This window comes from Canis lupus, chromosome 17 (genome assembly GCF_003254725.2).
Source record: "Canis lupus dingo isolate Sandy chromosome 17, ASM325472v2, whole genome shotgun sequence".
Classification (NCBI taxonomy): Eukaryota; Metazoa; Chordata; class Mammalia; order Carnivora; family Canidae; genus Canis; species Canis lupus.
Window position 1 is genome coordinate 8,249,890 of NC_064259.1, and position 18,737 is coordinate 8,268,626.

The 18,737-nt window shown below is 52.7% G+C and overlaps 1 protein-coding gene across 8 annotated transcripts in view; it reads left to right on the forward strand.

Moving 5' to 3' along the window:
* The window catches only part of GREB1 (growth regulating estrogen receptor binding 1), a 136,188-nt gene that overhangs the window by 62,763 nt on the left and 54,688 nt on the right, over positions 1 to 18,737 (forward strand). For 7 of the 8 annotated variants that reach the window (XR_004806248.2, XM_049095744.1, XM_035700756.2 and 4 more), the window contains exons 3-8: positions 3,459 to 3,578; positions 5,872 to 6,048; positions 11,307 to 11,489; positions 12,923 to 13,066; positions 15,164 to 15,292; positions 18,561 to 18,674. Coding sequence is in view for 7 of the 8 variants with exons in the window: in XM_049095744.1 (XP_048951701.1) it covers positions 3,459 to 3,578; positions 5,872 to 6,048; positions 11,307 to 11,489; positions 12,923 to 13,066; positions 15,164 to 15,292; positions 18,561 to 18,674 (867 nt within the window). In the remaining variant the exon portion in view is untranslated. The remainder of the gene's footprint in view (positions 1 to 3,458; positions 3,579 to 5,871; positions 6,049 to 11,306; positions 11,490 to 12,922; positions 13,067 to 15,163; positions 15,293 to 18,560; positions 18,675 to 18,737) is intronic. The other variant, XM_035700754.2, reaches the window with a different exon arrangement.

An 18,737-nucleotide genomic window follows, 5' to 3' on the forward strand; every position in this document is an offset into this window, starting at 1 on the left:
TCCAGCTTTCCCTGTGTGTCCACACACGGAATAGAAAAATCCTGCCGGGGTGCAGGAAGGACAAAAGAGGGGTTTGGTGGGAAGGGGAAGACCCACTTTTTAGTGTGCAGGATGTCACCATAAACCCAACACACAGCTCTGCACCTGGTTGTTTCTGCGTCATAAAACTTGGTGCAGACGGCCTGCACTGGCCTCACCTTGTTTTGTGCGTCTGTCTCTCTGCCAGGGTCTCTTATTGCCGTCCTGCCTCAGACAGTGACATTAAAGGTGGTTTTTATGGCCAGGGTGCTGGCCTACTAAACACCCCTGGGTCTGTTACCATTTTCTGTGTTCATGAGGGCGATTCAGCAGGGGCTTTTATGACTTTGTTCCCTGGATTAGAGGTCTTACCACCTCCTTCCAGGGGGAAAAGGCTTTATGTGTTGTTTACTTTTTCAAGAGAAAGACCAAACAAAACATACCACCCCAGCATCTTGAGATAAGTATTAATGAATTAAACAAGAGGCAGTTAATTCTCGGAACCCCATCGCCTTCAAGTGTCATATGGTTTTTAAAATTTTTTAAAGATTTTATTTATTCATGAGAGACATACAGAGAGAGGCAGAGACACAGGCAGAGGAAGAAGCAGGCTCCCTGAAGGGATCCTGATGCGGGACTGGATCCTAGGACCCCAGGATTACAACCTGAGCCAAACACAGACTCTCAACCACTGAGCCACCCAGGCGTCCCCATCTGTTTTTTTTTAAATTTTTTTTCTAGTGGAAAGAAAACAAAATTGAGCGTAAACATCACAGGGAATAGCCTCAGGCTTCGCAGAGTGAAGTAGTGAGCCAGCATCTCTGGGTACCTGTGTTTCCGCGTGAAGGTCCTAAGCTCCCAGTCCGGATGGTTTTGTCTGACGCCGTTAATGCCCTCCTCCCCCCGGAGACCTTGGCCAGCAGGCTGGTTTGGTCTGCTCCTGGCCATAAGTCTCCTCGCCCTCACTGCTCTGCCCGACTGATCCCTTCAAAGGCCCTGGGATGTCTGCTGTAGACCTTTGACCTTTGAGGTCTGCTTTCTTATCAACTGGATTTTGAGCTCTTTCTTAGACTCCCTGAGGCTTAAGGCTGTCTCTTTCATTCTTTCTGAGCGTCTGAATTCCTCTCCCTTTTGGCTTAGCAGAATAATGAGCAGACAGGCATTCCTGGGCGCCCTCAGAGCATCCAGTGGCTCTGACTTTCTCGCCCCTTTTTACTCAAATTGTTGGGGTCTTTGCCATTCTCTCTGAGCCCCTGGAGCCCTGGCTCAAAGACTAGAGAGGATGGTACAGCAGAGATTTGGCGCCACCCACCCCGCAGGTGGCTGCAGGACGGTCCCACCCCCACGGGGACCTGCTAGGGACCTGCTGCATTGCTGGCGCCTGGGGTCTGGGCGTGACTCCATCCCCTTGGTGAGAGCCACTCCACGCCTGCATTTAATGGCAGGAAGGAAGCATCTGAAGGGAGCTCCGGAGTTTATCCCCACCCCCCCTTGTGTTCTTCCTGGGTAATCTTTTTACGGTCTTCCTGCCACCTCTGTGTACTGGAGGCTCAGAAAGACAGAGACACCAGGAATTCTTCATTTCCGGCTCTGCTCTACCCAAGGTCACGGGCCTGAGCTGACTTGAAATGTTTCTTCTGCCTTGTCCCATGGGCACCTTTAACATGGTGGCCACAGTGAAGGCACATTCCCAGCACCCTGTCCTGATTAAATCCCATCAGGAATATTCTGTGTAACTCTGAGGGCCGGATTCCCCCACATTCACCATAGCAGCTCAAAGCACCACACTGTGAAGATGCAGGATCTGCTGCACAGAGAGGGTGAGTAACTTGGCCGTGGCCACACAGACAGTGGCAGGCCCGAGGACTGAAACCTGAGCTCCCTGATTCCCAGGCCCTCTCTTAACACCACACACGATTTCATCATTAACCTAGAACCACTCAGCCCACTGGATGGAGGGTGCTAGGGCCCAGTGAGAGGAGGTGCTAGGGCCCACTGGATGGAGGGTGCTAGGGCCCAGTGAGAAGAGGTCAGAGAAGTGGCAACAAAGAAACCAGAACTAAAACAGGAGACAGAGAAACAAAGAAAGAAGAAACAACAACGGTCTTCCAGCCCTACTGATGTAAGGAAGGTTGTAATGACCCTCTTCTGAGAAGAAATTTGCATGCTGTTTCTTAAATGACATTTAAGCCTGGACAAGTTGAGAAACATCTTCACCAAAAACGTTTGTTAAAAGAAGTTAGGACAGGGATGCCTGAGTGGCTCAGTGGTTGAGCATCTGCCTTTGGTTTAGGGCGTGATCCCGGGGTCCTGGGCTCGAGTCCCACATCGGGCTCCCTCTGAGGAGCCTGTTTTTCTCTCTGCCTGTGTCTCTGCCTCTCTGTGTGTGTCTCTCATGAATAAATAAATTTAAAAAATCTTAAAAAAAAAAAGTTAGGACAATACTTCCATCGCCTTGGAAATTCATTTATATGCACCCCCTCCTCTAGCAGGGCTGGGTACACAGGCCACAGGGGTGTATGCTCACATCAGCGGGGCACGGGTCTCCTGGGCACTTCCAATGCACGAGCATTTTGCGGGGTGCCTGCATCATGGAGATGAGTGAGGGCAGGGACCCCACTCTCTGGGAGCTGAGAGTCTGTGGGGAAGGACAAGAAGCTCATGCGCAGGGAGCAGTGGGATTTCTGTGGCCAGTCCCTGGCTCTCCTGGCCAGTTCCATGTTTGCCATGACTCCTACAATGTGACTGCCCTTAAAAAAAAAGAGTTTCCTAAAGTCATAACATGCCTGGCCCTGTTCTGGAATGGTGCTTTGTGCATATGTGACAGATTTGGGTGTGTTTGTGTTTCTAGTCATGTCTTTACACCCATTCTTCCCTTGGGGATAAAGAAAAACGTACAGTTTGTACGAGGCACTTCACAGGATGTTTTGTATTCTGAAAGAAGCCGAACAGGTAGTGGCAGGGGGTCTGCATGGGCCTCGGGGGCACTGGGGTCCTGCCTGCTGGGCTTCTGGGCTGTTCACTAAAGAACTGTGGGCTGATCGTTGGGTCTCTCCAGGCCTCAGTGTCCCTCTCTGTAAAATGGTCTATGTCTTAATCTGCGGGACCTCCCACAGAAGTATTTTTGGGGTCCTTCATGCGCCATTCTTATCCACCAATTACGTACTTACTGAGCCCTCGTGCGTGTGCAGACGCCCGCACTCTGGTGGGTGGAAAGAGACACGAACCTGAATTTGAAGTCACGCGTCCAGGCATGGAGCTTGAGGCCATGACCTTGAGAAAGTCCTCTGATCTCGTCTTTTCCCCTCTTAGCAGACACCGGGGGTTGGGGGGGTGGATGACTTGGTGCGTGTCTACAGGGGCTGGATAGTTACTCAGTGGCTGAGACTTGTGGGCCGCTTCCTTCTGCCTGACTCCCCCCTCTTCTTTATCACTTCCAGGTGGTAGCCGTGCAGACAATGAGGATGAGGAAGAAGAGGGAGAAGGGGCACTGGAGCCCACCTGTCCCCCGAATCCCTACCAGATGCACCCTCCACCCGAAGGCTGCTGTACCACAGACGGTGAGGCTGGTGGCCGGGCAGAGCCCCCACTGCCCGGAGTCTGCAGCCCTGTGCCCCTGGGTCCCCCGCCCTGCACCGTGGGCTGTCAGGCCCCGAGCCCCTCCGCACTCTTTGGACAGCCTCAGCTGGACACATGCATTTGGATCCAACAGTTCAGTTTTCTCCAATGGTTGCTTAGAAGCTAGAATCGATTTCCTAATCCGGGTCTGTTTGCACCGTGTGCATCACTCAGACTGATTAGTAAGAATAATGTTCCTCTGCTCTATTCTCTACGGTTGGAAAAGGCACATGCTCTTCTCTCAGGAACCCTGTAGAATCAGTGACGTGACTCCTGCTGTACCGTTGAGGTTCCGAGGCACAGAGATGCCTGCTGGGGGTGGGGTGGGGTGGGGGGGTGGCGCCTTCGTGTGGCGAGAAGAGCTCGTGCTCTGTCCTTGGGGACACTTGCAGTAAACCCCCCAGCTCTGCCTCTCAGGAGCCGGACAGCCTCTCTGAGGGGCGTACGTTCCTCCGTCCTGTTGCCACACCAGTTGAGTGGTGTCAGCTAATTCATTAGTTATGGGCCCCCCCTGCTAGAGATAAGAGGTACAAGAGCTCTCAGTTTCATGGAGCTATTCAGGTAAGCAGCCACTTTGCACATGACGTGGAAAGTGCTAACAGGATGGGGGAGTGGCGAGCCAAGGGTGCCTGGGAGCACAAGAAAGGTTCCTCACACAGACAGAGACTTTAGGGAAGGCTTCCTGGAGGAGGTGGCCCTTTATCTGGGTTTTGGAGGGTTAGCAGAAGTCTGTGAGACGGTTGGGGGAGACTGGGACATTCTAGATAGAGGAACTGCATGTGCGGTGGCTCAGAAGGTCAGGATATGGCCCGTTGGGGAGCTACTAGCAGTTTATTTAGGTAGGGGTCTGAGGTGTGGTTGGGCTGGGCTTGGCGCAGGGATCAGTGGGGTGTAGAGATGCCATGTGCCCTCTGTGTGGGCCTGGACTTGACGTTGTGCCGAAAGGCGGAGTGGAGGCAGGTAGCCCCCACTGAGGCTGCTGTTACAGGGAGAGGGAAACCAAGGCTGTGGCTCTTTGGGAGGTAGGACTTCCAGTGTCCAAATGTTAAAAGGTCACCTAATGAAAGAAGGCAACAGTGAACTCTCCAGTGGTTGTGACAGTGGTTTTCAAAGAATTTCCAGGTCAGCGCAGTAAACACACTGACCGTCCACGGCCCATTTACCTCCAGCTCATCAGGGGGTGAGCCCTGGCCTTGTAGGTAGAAGGCCTGCTGGGTGCTTGGCTTCAGCCTCAGGGACTTTGCTTAACTTCCCTAAGATGATAAAGGGGGGGCCCCCAAGCTGCAGGTTGGACCAGGCTCCATCCTGGCCTACCTCTCAGCAGCTCTGAGCAAATCATGGGACCTCTCTGAGTGCCCATTTCCATCTCCCCAGACTGGGGGCTGAGTCACTTCCCCAGAGGTGATCCAGTGAGAGCTTTGCAGAGCTTATCCTGGTCCAGGGCCTGGCACACTCACCCCTCAGGGCCCCCGGTCATGTGGTAGACTCTGGACACAAGGTGCTGTAGATGGTGAAGCAGGTGTACGTGGGAGGAGTCTGTTGACACCACTGTAGAGTTTTGCAGGAAAGCCTTGGGACCATCAGGGTCATGTTAACTCATTGTCTCCGTCGGTAACTAAGGATGGAACAGGCCTGGGGGATGGGGCTGAATGTGCCCTCATCCTGGAAGACTTTGGAGAGGGCCCGTCCAGATAAATCTCAACTGCTTCTCTCTTTTTTACTTCCAGATGTTTTAGGGCACTAATTTTTTGAATGGGAAATATATTTAAGAGCTCTAAAAAACAAAATGTTCAAAAGGGCACAGAGTGCAAGGCTCCTTGCTAACTTGTCTCCTTGTGTCCTGGTCACCAGTCCCAACCCCAGAGGCAGCCAGCATTGCCAGGCTCTTGCTTCCTATTCAAGATACTTGCCTATTCCTCATACATGTGAAAAGCGCAAGGTGTAAAAAATTATATAGATTACTCACAATTTCCTATGGGTTTATCTTGTGTACATTTTAATCGACAATTGCTTGTCTACAGGTTTTCCTGCTGAGTTTCATTTGGACACTAACGTGTATTATATGGTGAATAATCGTGTTTGGAATTTTAGTTTGTGGAACTAATGTCGAAGTCAGCCACATCCAGAGGTTAGGCTGTCCCTGGCAGGATCTGGAGCGTAGTCTTCCCTTTGCCCGTGGAGCCTGGTGCTGGGAAGCCCCTGGGCACACACGTGAGCCCTGTCCCTTCCTCCTAGGGTTTTGCCAGGCAGGGAAGGACCTGCGTCTTGTCTCCATCTCCAGTGAGCCCATCGACGTCCCTGCAGGCTTTCTCCTCGTGGGGGCCAAGTCCCCCAGCCTGCCGGACCATCTCCTGGTGTGTGCTGTTGACAGAAGGTTCTTGCCGGATGATAATGGGCACAACGCCCTTCTTGGTAAGTCCCTTCTCTGTGGTTCCATCTGCATGTAGGGCAGGGACAAGGGAGGCTCTTGGGGGTGGGCGATGGGCCCCTTTTGGGGCCTCTCGGTCAGCACATCCTTCTGCCCTGCTTATGTTCTTCAGTAGGCTCTTTCTATGTGGAATGGGAATGTAAATGAGATTTATTCTAAAGTGTGACTAACTTCTTATAGAGAGCCCATCATTTAAAGAATTGAAAAAATTTTTTTTTATTTATTCATGAGAGACAGAGAGGCAGAGACACAGGCAGAGGGAGAAGCAGGTTGCATGCAGGGAGCCCGATGCAGACCTCGATCCCAGGACCCTGAGATCACACCCTGGGCCCAAGGCAGATGCTTAACTGCTGAGCCACCCAGGTGCTCCTGAGAGCTCATCGTTTAGAATTAACTTTTCTGTATATATATGTTTGTTAGACCTTTTCTAAGAGCCTACCTGTGTCAAGAATAAGATACATGGAATGCTTACATGGCTCAGTGGTTGAGTGTCTGCCTTTGGCTCAGGGTGTGGTCCTGGAGTCGTGGGATTAAGTCCCACATCAGGCTCCCTGCATGGAGCCTGCTTTTCCCTCTGCCTGTGTCTCTGCCTCTCTCTCTCTCTGTCATGAATAAATACATAAAATCTTAAAAAAAAAAAAAAAAAAAAAAAAAGAATAGGATCCTGACCTGTCCTCCATGGTTTCAGAAGCTGCCTGGCATGAGGTGGAGGGAGGCCGGGGCTGAGTGTGTGTTCCTGCTTGCAGAACATTCATACCTTCTCCATAAAGTGGGGAGTGATTCCCACACGTGCCCTTGGCCCCTTCACCTGGCCTGGTGTCTCCTGTGGAGGAGGGCTGTAATGATCTGGTCCAGACATAGCAACAGGAACAGTCTTCACTGTAGAACAGACATTTCATGCCTGGTCCAGCCCCCACAGCTGACCCCACATCAGTGGGTATTTATTGAGCACATTCTGTATGTGAGGCACCATGTGGAGGACCCAAGGGGGGAGGTGGGGCGGGGGAGGTGGACAAGGATTGACCCACAGAAAACAAAGAAATGGTTCCTGCCACGAGGAGACACGGCCACGGGTAATGCTGGGAAGCAAGGCAGGTGAATGTGGGCTGGAGGGACAGCTCGGGGATAGTGACCAGGGAGAGAAAGGTTCTGGCCAGCTCTCTCTTCAGGCAGGTGGGGGCTATTGTAATTAGTTCTTGGAAACAGGAATAATCCCGGAAGATCCACTCGACCCAACGACCCAACGAGCCCATGGAGTCCTTCCTTCTCGGATTTCATTTGCTCAGGAGACCACTCGGGATGAAGGGTGCTGGGAGGACGGGGCTGGTGATTTGGTCCGCGTTTGATCTGGTGGCAGCCGGGGCTTTGGCTGGATTCCACCACTTTGTGACTGTAAAGGAATTGCGAGGGCAGTAAATCAAGGAGGTCCTGTGTCTTGAAATGTGGAGACAAGAATCTTTCAGTGCATTCACCACCAGCCCCTAACAGCTCCAGCTCCTCAGGTGGCGAGTGCAGAGGAAGTGGGGTCTTTGTTAATTGCTTGCCAAAAAGCCATCGGAGGTGGGTAACGAGGGCCGGTTGGTAATAACCGATGCTTTCTTCTTTTAAAATAACTTTATGCTCTCAGCTTGCACACTTAACACTGTTTAGGTTTCCTGCAATTAACCCTGATGGCTGCACAGGACAAGGTGGTCCTGCAGCTCTCGGGGGGCCTGGGCCCAGTGCTTTTTAGTGATCTATAAAATGGAAACTGTGAACTATCTTGGGGGAAGCAATGACTTTAGCTTCTAATTTATAATGCCCCCCCCCAATTTATAATGAAGGGAATCTTGCTTTAGTGACTTTGAATCATCTGAGGGATTTTGTCGGAGAAGCTGAAAGATTGAAATCTAGGTGCCTGTTTCCAGTGTTTGATGGTAATTCATCCACATTGGCTGACAGCTAAGATGGAAGAAAACATCTGGCCAGAATGTTCTTTTCTTTTTTTTCCTTTGGAGGTAAATGAGTCCTGTGTTCATCCAGCAGGCAAAGAATTAAGCATTTAGGGAATGTATACCCTGTATTGCAGGTGGACTTGCATTTCACCCCGGGGCCCCAGAGTCAAGTCCAACCTGGTCCTTCCCTGGGAGCTTGCCACCTGGTGGGAAAGCCCAGGCGAACAAGGATGCAGCTCGGAGAGCTGCAGGAGGAAAGCTTATGGTACATCTCTGTGCAGCACCCTGTTGCTGAGGGTTCAGCATGCTGAGGCGCTATAGAAGGGTGCACTGAGCCCCGGTGCCAGGGAGGGTGTCTCAGGGGGTGCGCTGTTTGAGCTGGGCTCTGAAAAACTAGGGCGGCATTTTGCCAGTGAGAGAACGACAGTGGCAGCTAAACACTGACCATGGCCACCTTACGGAGCACTTACCGTGTGCCAGACACTGTACTCAGAATAAAATAAGCCGTGTGGGCTTATTTGAGGTGGGTGTGTTATTATCTGGCATTTATATAGGAAGAAACAAAGTCACAGAGATGTTAAGTGACTTGCAGGGTCAGTCGGCTAGTAAATGGCAGGTCCTGAATTTGAACCCAGGTGCTCTGGCCCTGGTGCTAATACTCCAGAGGATGGGGTGCTCTCAGGCATGGACACGAAGGAGCAGGGTGCGTTGTAGGCGCAGAGTGGAGACTGGGAGTGGGGGCTGCTTGGGCCCCACTTGGGAAAGGCTACAGTGCCTTTTTTTTTTTTTTTAAGATTTTATTTATTAGAGAAAGTGAGTGCAGGAGCTGGGGTGGGGTGTGGGGGTGAGGAGCAGAGGGAGAGAGACAAGCAGACTCTGTGCTGAGCGTGGAGCCCAACACAGGACTCGATCCCACCACCCTGAGATCATGACCTGAGACGAGATCAAGAGACACTTAACGGACTGAGCCACCCAGGTGCCCCAGGAAGTCATTTTCAAGCTGTGGAAGTAGAGAGACGACTGTAATAGTATAACCTACCTGTCTTGTGTCTTCAACAATTACTAATACACAGTCGTGTTTCACTCCAACTCCTTCTCCTTGATCTTCCTAAGTATTAAGAAGCAAATCCCAGACGTGTCATTTCATCTGTAAACATGTCCGTGTGAATCTCTAAAAAGTAAGGGCTTGTTAGAAGCCCTGTACTATCATCAGATCTAAAAAAAATGGAACAATCATCCCATGATATCAGATATCCAGTGTGTTCAAATTTTGTCTTACAGTTTTTTTTTAAATTTATTTACAGTTTGTTTGAATCAAGATCCAAACAAAAGTCTCCCAAAGTGTTTGGTTGACCCGTCACTAATTCTCTCTTTTTACATAGGCCTCCTCTTTCCTAGTTTCCCCTTCACAGATTCTATGTTCGGAAAGGTTGAACTAAGGTGATTGCTGTGTTTTTTAACTTGCATTTTAGAGCAATCTCCTGGAAGCCACATGAACGTCTGATTTCTTTCCCCTTCGTCCAGAGGGAGAGCTCTTGGCAGGGGAGCTTGGCAGGGGAGCTAGAATCCTTGCTGCAGGATTCTAGACAATCCCGGGGTCCTGTGGGTTATGTTTCAAGCCTGCTAACACACCATCAGTGTTTGTCCCATCTTTCCATGCCCGTTACCCACATCCGAATCCTGACACGGCTCTTAAGGCTTTCCCTGCCTCTTGGGTGGTGGACCTCTGGGTCCGTGTGCCCTCGCTCACTGCCCGGGGTGCGCTCCTGTCTGGGTCCCTCTTCCCACACACACGCAGGAGAACTGCGAAGGGAGGTGTGCCTCAGAGGACCGCCTTCAGAGACAGGAGTAGAAAGTAGATCCTTCCACACTCGAGGTGGAATTTGGCCAAAATATCAAGGCTGGGGGCCACGGACGTGTTTTTTTCCTCATTCGTCATTAGGTAATATTTACCTCCACAAACAGGATTGTGGCAGGAATAACAGAAACCAAACACAAAGCGGAAGAGGAGGAAATTCCCCACCACCCCAAAATGAACGTCTGTTTCGTTTTGCCTCTTTTCCTTCTCCATCCACCATCCACGTGGGGCTTTGACATGATTTTCATGGCTTGGCCTCACAGCATGGACATAATGCTAGATGCTGGGTTTTCTCCCTTAATTTTGCTGCAGCGAGTCAAAGATGATGCTATTTTTGTCCTGAGTCGCTGTTCATTTCCAGGGAGCGGGAAGGTGTGGCCCTTGTCTGCCTGCGGTGGCCCCGGCCTTAGCCTGGAGCCCTGCTCAACCGCTGAGCCACCCAGGCCTCCTGAGACTTGTCCTCATTCCTAAGGCCTTTTAAGGAATATTAAATTTGCTTAGGATAAAACAGATCAGAAAACCCAGTAAGTTTCTGTAATGTGGATGTCCCATTTCACTGGTGGAGATGTGTTGAACCTCCACTAACGTGTTATTTTGAACGTCGGCCAGAGGCCTTTGGCGTACCCCGTTTAAAAAAGCAGAGCTTACCCACCCAGCCACATGGCCCAGCGGGGCCCAGGCAGGCTGACCTTTATAAACTTGCTGCCAGAGAACATGATAGACTAGATTAGTCTCAGCCTCAGGGTCTCCCCTACCAGAGGACCTTGACCATAGAAACCAGACACACGAGTGGGCGAGGCAAGGTCTGAAGGAAGGCTTTCTTGAGAGAGTGGGTGTAAACACGAGCAGCCGTCAGGCAGAGAAAGCAAACCAGCACGTGTCCCCTCTGTGAACCAGCAGTTCTGAGTGTAGTTTGATCGGACTTTCTAGTTTGTAAAAGGTCTTTTCATGCAGAGTCTCTGGATTATAACCGTTCATAGGAGGTAGTTTTGTCCCGGGGCAGCCTTTCTGGAGCCTCTCACGACTGGTGGAGCCTCTGTCCGTGCCCAGAAAGGCCCATTCAGGCCTCAGCAGCAGGATGGCAACACTCCTGCAGATATCTCCGCTCCACGGGCTGCCAGGCCCCCAGAATTCCCTCACCGCCAATCTGTGCACCCCGGAGCCCTCCTCGTTTCCCCGGAGGTGGGGGTGATGGTGCCTGGGGCTGAGGGGGGCAGGGTGGGGTGGAGGAGCGTCTCCATGACTAAGTCTTCTTGCTCCTTCTTCCGTCTGAACCCGGGTCATCCTGACCCCTGGCCCAGCATCAGGTGCTAGGGACCTTGGCCCTGTGGAATCTTCTGGTTGGTGGTACAGCGTGAGAATAGTTAGAATTTGCACGACGTCTGTATTATTTGAAGAGCATGTTGAAGGTAAGTTGGAGGCATTCATGGTTTGTTTCCTTCCCCTCCAGGTTTTTCTGGCAATTGTGTTGGCTGTGGAAAGAAAGGCTTCTGTTACTTTACAGAATTCTCTAATCACATAAATCTTAAGTTGACCACTCAGCCCAAGAAGCAGAAACACTTGAAGTATTACCTGGTCCGGAATGCACAAGGGGCTCTCACCAAAGGACCGCTCATTTGCTGGAAAGGCTCAGGTGAGCAGTTCGGTGTGGAGTGGGGTTGGGTGGGGAAGGGGGTAGGTGAATGGGGCGGGTCCTCCCAGCGGCCCAGGTGGCTGCTAGCATGACTTTGAGGAGAGTGTGCTCTACAGTCTCCGCAGGCACGATGGCAGGCAAAAGGTCAGGCCTGTGAAATCAGAACGCTGCTGTGCATTATGGGTGTGTCTAGTGCCAGCCTGATTGCATGGGACATTTAAAAGCTGACAGAGGGCCACACCGTGCTGTGCTTTCTTGTGCCAAGTGTTTGGGGTGGAGGTCCTCAGCGGGGGGTGATTTTGTCCCCCATGAGACACTTGGGAACTCTTGGAGACCCTTATGGCCCCCGTGACTGGAGGGTGCTCCTGTCACATCTCAGGTAGAGGCCAGGGGTGCTGCTGGACATCTGGCGGTGCACAGGACACCTCCCCTCTCACAAAGAATTATCCAGCCTAAAATATCAGTGGTGCCAAGGTTGAGAAACCCTGACATAGCGAAATAATGGCTTGAATAATGCCCGTTCTCTCTCTGCCCCGAACCCTGTGAATAGAGAGGCCAGCCTCACATCCTGTCCTTGAAGAAGTTACTGGGCTTCACTCCTCTTTCCTCTCTCCCCATATCATGCCTAAGTCAACTATGGAAGGAAGAGGGCAGTGGGTGATGGATTTTCAGAGGCTCAGCCTTAGGAGGTCCCCGAGATGCCCCCACTCAACCAGCTGTGGAGGGACGTGTCCTAGGAGGGGTCTCAGCGAGAACTGCTTGTCCTCACTTGCCTGCGTTGCCTCACTTCTTGTCACCTGGCCTCCCCCTGGCCAGCTTCTGTCAATAGGAGGAAGGGGCTTCAGGAGGGCCTGGCTCTGGCATCCTCCCCCACCTGTCTCCTTTTCTTACATCACTCGATAAGTATTTCTTGAGCTCCTACTCTGTGCCAGTCATTTCCTGGGAGGCAGTGGTTCTTCCACTGTGGGACCAGATAAGAATCTTTTATCACTGGCTGTGACCAAGCACCTCACGGGCTAGAGGCGCCCCTGGGAGCCCATCTTCCCAACAGAGGGCGATGTTCAGGATGGAGTGTGCGTGTGCATGTGTAGGGTGGCGTATTGGCTATTCTTCTACCTCTGAGGCTGTTCTTTCCTTGGACTTGAAGGACAATGTGATGACTTATTTCAGTTGTCTGGTTTTTTTCTCTTCTTCCCAAATGCTCATGATGGTTCCCACTCCTGATAATCAGGCTGACCGTTAGATGGAGTCCCCTGCCCTTGGCACAGAGCACCCCCGCCTCCCCCAGCTACACCGAAGCAAGTCAGGAAGGTGCTGGCACCATTTTAGTTCCCTGGGTATCAAGCTCTCTTATAGGACGGACTCCAGTCTAGGAGAGCATTTCATAACTGGCGGGGAATTGGTTTTCATGCATACGTCTTGTGCCCCTTTAGAGTTCAGAAGCCGGCAGACCGCTGCCAGCACTGGCTCCAGCTCAGTCTTCCCGCCTGCGGAGAGCTCCGGGCCCCTGGCTACCTTCTCCGGCGAGCCCATTCCTGGAACTACCCCGAGCATCCCAATGGGAGCACAGCAGGCAGGTGAGGCGACCGAGAAGCACCAGGGGAGCTCCATCCACAGGCCTGGCAGGTCCCGGGCATGGGAGCTCGATGAGGCAGCCACACATTCTTCAAGATAACTAAGGCGTGCTTTGTACGTCATCTTTGTCTACGATGCTGTACGTTTCATCTTGAATTTGTAGCAGTTTCTGGCACAGAATGCTATGTTTTTAATTTGGAAAGATGTCCTGCATTCCTGTTGGCTATAGAATGTGATCCCCTCATTGGTGGTGTGGTGCATTGGGGTCCCTTGGCGCCCCCAGTTTGCAGCTTTGAGCTTGCTCCATAATGGCATCAAGTCAGTGCTGGCGCCGAGTTCCTGGAAGGGGGCAGGTGAGACTAGCTAGGGCCACTTAGGTGTGTGCAATGTGCCACGACTCTGTGTGTGTACCTGCTTGGGACCTAACAGCACCCTGCAAGCAGCCTTGCGTTTCACCGTGGCACTGCCGGGGAAGTCGAGGCTTGGCTGCTGGCCTAGATCTCATGAGCAGTAGGAGGTGACGTCAAGATTTGATAGCACATGTTTCTGGTTCGTGTGCTTGGTGTTTTGCCATTCTGAGCAGACCTTGTAAGCGTGATAGCTGTTACCAGGGCAGCCGCCTCAGGAACTCTGGAGGGTTGGCTGTTCTGGTTCCTCTGGCCCAGAGGGTCTGTAGAGGGGCCTTGAGAGGGGCCTGTGCTCCAGCTCCCACCCGGCTCATCACATTGGTAATGAAGAGGCTATGACGAGGGTTGGGAACTGTGACCTGCCACAAAGGCATCGTGCCTCCCTCTCTGCATGGTGTCTGCTCCTGTCCTTACTGCACCCAGGCCACTTGGGACCCCTGCCACCAGGGCGGCTGAGGAGGCCACTGTTTTTACCGTCAGAGTACCTGGATGTGAGTTCCAGTGCGGATACCTTCTGGTTGGGCAATTTGGGGCAACTCGTTTCAGTTCTTTGAATCTCTGTTTTTTCATCTGTAAAGTTGTACAATTTTTTTTTTTTTTTTTTTTTTTTTGTGGAAGCTCCAACTTGGGGCTTGAACTCACAACCCTGAGATCAAGATCTGAGCTGAGATCAAGGGGTCAGATGCTTAGCTGACTGAGCCACCCAGGCACCCCAGAGAAAATCTTCTCTAATTTGCAGGGTGATTGTAAGAATTATGTTTGATACTAAGAGTAAGTCCTTAGTGCTCGCTACCTGCCAGGCACTGCTCTATACACTCCACTTCTATTAAATCATGTCCTTCTCACGGTGGCTTGGTTATCGTCGTCTCTGTGGATGAGAAGGTTGAAGCACAGGGTGGTCAAGGAAGTTTAGTATGGTTACTCTGCTAGGGGGAGGCAGAGTGGGATTCAGACACAGGGCGGCCGGCTTCAGAGCTATGCCCTTACCCCCCTCACCGTGCCACCTCACCCACAGGAAATGTTTTGTGCTACCCCTGCTCTGGGGTGCCTTCAAGGCCATTCTGGCTCATGTGGGCACATCAGCAGTGCAGCGAGGCCCACAAGATTGGTACCCACAGTTTCCCCCAGCATCATCCTCAGGCCTGCGGAGCCCCAGCCCTGTGAGCAGCCCAGACCCGCCTGCAAGCCTGGCAGCTTTCCCGAGCATGTTTGGTACAAGCTTGAGTCTGGAGGGTGCGGGTGAAGGTGAGGGAGAAGAGAGGCGGCACAGCCTTGCCTGCACTCCTGGAATCCAGGGGCCCCACTGGCTACTCAGGTCTCCCTGGTCCTCCTTTCACCCAGGCCATGCTCCCTGGAACATGTGTGCACGTGTGTTTGTGTGGTCTCCGTGGGCAGACTCACTCATCAGCAAAAAGCTGGTTGATAAAAATGGAAGAAAAGTCATTTCCTGGGAAGCCTGGGTGGCTCAGCGGTGGCTCAGGGCCTGAATCCGGATTCCCGGGATCGAGTCCCATGTTGGGCTCCCCACAGGGGGAGCCTGCTTCTCCTCCCTCTGCCTGTGTCTCTGCCTCTCTGTGTCTCTCATGAATAAATAAATAAAATCTTAAAAACAAAAAAGTCACTTCCTGCTAGCTGGGCTCACGGCGCGTCCTGTGAGCTGACTGTGCGCTCCCCCCTTCTCTCTGCTTCCAGGAGCAGCCTCTGAGCACCCCTCGCTAACTGCAGCCGTCGGTCCAGCGGTTCTCAATGGCAAAGATTCCCCGAAGCACCAACAGCTGGTGAAGAACGACCCTTCGGCCATGCCGCGGCCCTCGGCCCTGGGTAGCCTGGCCTGTCCGGGGGGGGGGGGGGGGGGGTCTCGCTTTTCTCTGGACCAGACTGTAGCAGGGGTTGCGGGAGCCACCGTGGGGCCACTGAGCCTCCTGGAGTTGCTGTGGTTTGGAGGGAGAGCCGGGACTGGCCAGCAGGTGCTTCCAGAGTCTGTGGGGCTGTGCCCGGGTCCTGGTGCTGGGTGGGCCCGTAGCTCCGGCCACCGACTCGGGGGGTGGGTGTGTGTGGGGAAGCAGTGGGAGCCCGTTGTGGTGTGGGTGGTGTGTGTCCTCTCTGCGTGGTGTCTGCTCCTGTCCTCACTGCGTCCAGGCCACCTGGGACCCCTGCCACCAGGGCGGCTGAGGAGGCCACTGTTTTTACCATCAGGATACCTGGACCTAAGTTCCAGTGGGGATACCTTCTGGTTGGGCAGTTTGGGGCAACTCTCTTCAATTCTTTGAATCTCTGTTTTCTCATCTGTAAAGTTGGAGAATTTGTTGTTGTTGTTGCCGTGTACGCAGCACGAGGGCTGTCGAGTTCTGGAGAAGTAGTGGGCAGTGAGGTGTCATGGGCAGACCATGGGCTCCCACCTCAGATAAATAGGACTTCAAAACTTGGCTGTGTCTCTTATTTGTTGGGGGACCTTGGGCAAGCCTTCTGCCTAAATTGTTTCCACACCTGGAGACAAGAGTTCAGCTCTCAGGGCCGCTGAGAGGGTCCAATGAGGGACTATATGGAAATTCAGGGCACATCTGGCAGCTCCCTAGTGGGTGGCATAGTGGGGTCCCTCTCATCATCATCATCGCTGAGCTGGTCTTTTCAAGGAGGGCTCCCTGGAGGAGGTGACAGCTGAGCTACAACATGCTTGGGGAAGCATGGGCGATGAGAACAGGGCACGTGGAAGAGCGTGCAGAGGTGACTTGCGAGAGGAGTGGCCTGGGAATCTCTGAGCTCTGTGCTTGCCTGTTCATGCTTGGGAGAGCCATTTAGTGGGGGGCCATTTAGTGAGCCGGGCTTCCCTCTCTCCCCCTGCCCTCTCTCCCCCTGCCCTGAGGGCTAACCCTGCCCTGAGGCTAACCCTGCCTTTCTGGGAGTAGCTCTGATGTCTCCTCCCACAGAGGGCTCCCTCCCTCCCTGGGATGCCCCAGGCATCCCTCTTACCTCTGGGCCATAGGTGTCCTTCAGGTAGTGAAGTGGGGCCCGTGTCATCCCCATCTCGGGCCCCGGGCACCCAGCAGCCGTGGACACGGACTGAATGGAATTGCCTTAACAGCACAGCTGAAATGTCAGACGTTCTGGGCCTTCCGGCCTGCTCTGGGGGGTAGGAAATCAATTTTAAGAAGCTGTTTCTGAAACTGCAGGAGGTGTTGAATTTGGGCTTGAGGGTTGTTGCTTGGTGGAGAAGTGCTGCCCCCTGCTGGGGGGGTGTTAGCAAGTGCCCGGGGTCCTTCCTTGGTGGTCCCACACAGGGGGTCCGGGTGCTGCATGTCCTGCAGTGAGTAGACTACACAGTGAAGACTTGCTCACCCCAAATGCCCAGTAGTGACCCCCTCGCCAGCCCCAGGAGGGGCTCCACGTCTCCCCCACCGCGAGAAGTGGTCCACATGGGTAGCACAAGGACGACTCCCTGTGATGTCACTTTGGGAGCATTGAAGAGCTGAGTCCACGAGGGGCGGCTGGAGCTTGTGTCCCAAAGGGGGAAAATATCTGTAGACCTTCCCTCCTTAGTGTCGAGGCCCAGCCCCTCTGGGGTAGTTCAGTGTGGTTTTTGGAGGCGCTGGCATCTTCGTGTCCATGGGAGCACCTCGTTGGCCCCCGAGGACAGGTGTTTGGGCTGTAGAAGATGTGGTGGAGACGGAACAGCCTTGATTGTAGCTGCTCCCGCCTTCCTGGGGCGGGGGGGGGGGGGGGGAGAGTCGAAGGAACCCACCTGCTTGAGAGCTTTGTGTAAACAAAGTACTTTGTGTTTGAACTTTTTATTCACTTTTGCTTGGTCTAAGGAAGAGGTGAGAATAATTACAGTACCTGTAAGAGACTCTAAAGCAATAACCCTCAAACTGCAGAGTGCTTAGGTTTAGCCAGGGTGCCCGTGAAGAATGGTCTTTTTTTCTCATTGTTTCAGAGATCTGGTTTCTGTAGGTCAAGGCAGGGCTCAGGAGTGGACAGTTTTAGCAAGCCTCTGCTGCTTCCATCTAGCTCCTTCTCAGACCAGATTTACAGAAACATTGCTCTCAACTGTGACTTTTTTTTTTTTTAAGATTTTATTTATTCATGAGAGACACAGAGAGAGCGAGGCAGAGACACAGGCAAAGGGAGAAGCAGGCTCCATGCAAGGAGCCCAACATGGGACTCGATCCGGGGTCCCCAGGATCACGCTCTGGGCTAAAGGCAGGCGCACTAAACCGCTGAGCCACCCGAGCTGCCCTCAACTGTGACTTTCAATGCCGGTTGTGACTTAGGGTCATTAGGGAGCTCAGGACCCTCATGATGCCTGGGTTCCCCAGATGCTTTTGGTTTATATGGGATGGGGTTACGTTCAGGCACAACGTGTTAAAGGTTTCCCAGGTGAGTTTCACACGTAGTCATAGCTGAACAGGTAGCTCTAAACCTTGGGGCAATTTTGTGTCGGATTGCTCAAAAAGATATGGTAACCAATTCTTGGTATTTTGCATCACCCAGGACCCTAGCATGAGTCAACCCACATGCTGGTATCTAGCGTGGGCAGAGATGACTCAGGAACAGCAGCGAGTACCAGCTTCTGTTCCTCTGGGTTTCTCTGGCCTGAAGCTAGCGGTCAAGGCCAGGGTGGGAGCGGAGCACAGGTGGAGCGGTACTGCCCCCCAGTGGTGAAGCTGCGGTGGTGGGTTCAGTGTGGCTGAGGCTTGTCTGCTAGAAAGGCACACGCTCTCCTTCCCTGGAGCGTTTAGAGGAGGAGGGGGAGGAGGATGTGACCTTGGGGGCCGCCGGTCAGTGGGCCCAGACTCTGTGCTTTATGTACATGCTGTTTAGCCTTTATCAGACCACCTTTCACAGTAGAGTTTATGATCCCATTTTAAAGACTAGGATATCAAGGCTCAGAGATAAGACACGGCACTTGGGTGGTTTGGAATGAAATGTTTACCGAAGGGGACAGGGTATTTCCTCATGCCCGGATGCTTCGTTAACAGCTAATGACCGTTGTCAAGCTCTGATATCTAAAAATAGCAAGTGTTCTCCAAATCAGGGGAATGTTCTAGAGCATTGTCCTTGGTGACAGCCTAATCCATACTCTGTTGTCTAGGTATCTTATCAAACTCCGGGCCCCCCAAAAAACGCCACAAAGGGTGGTCTCCAGAGTCTCCATCAACTACAGATGGTGGCTACTCCCAGGGTGGTGGGAACAGAGCTAAGCATGGTAAGTGACAGCAGCCTTGCCAAAAATCCAAGACTTGGGTACTGGTGGTGGTGCTGCTTGTGG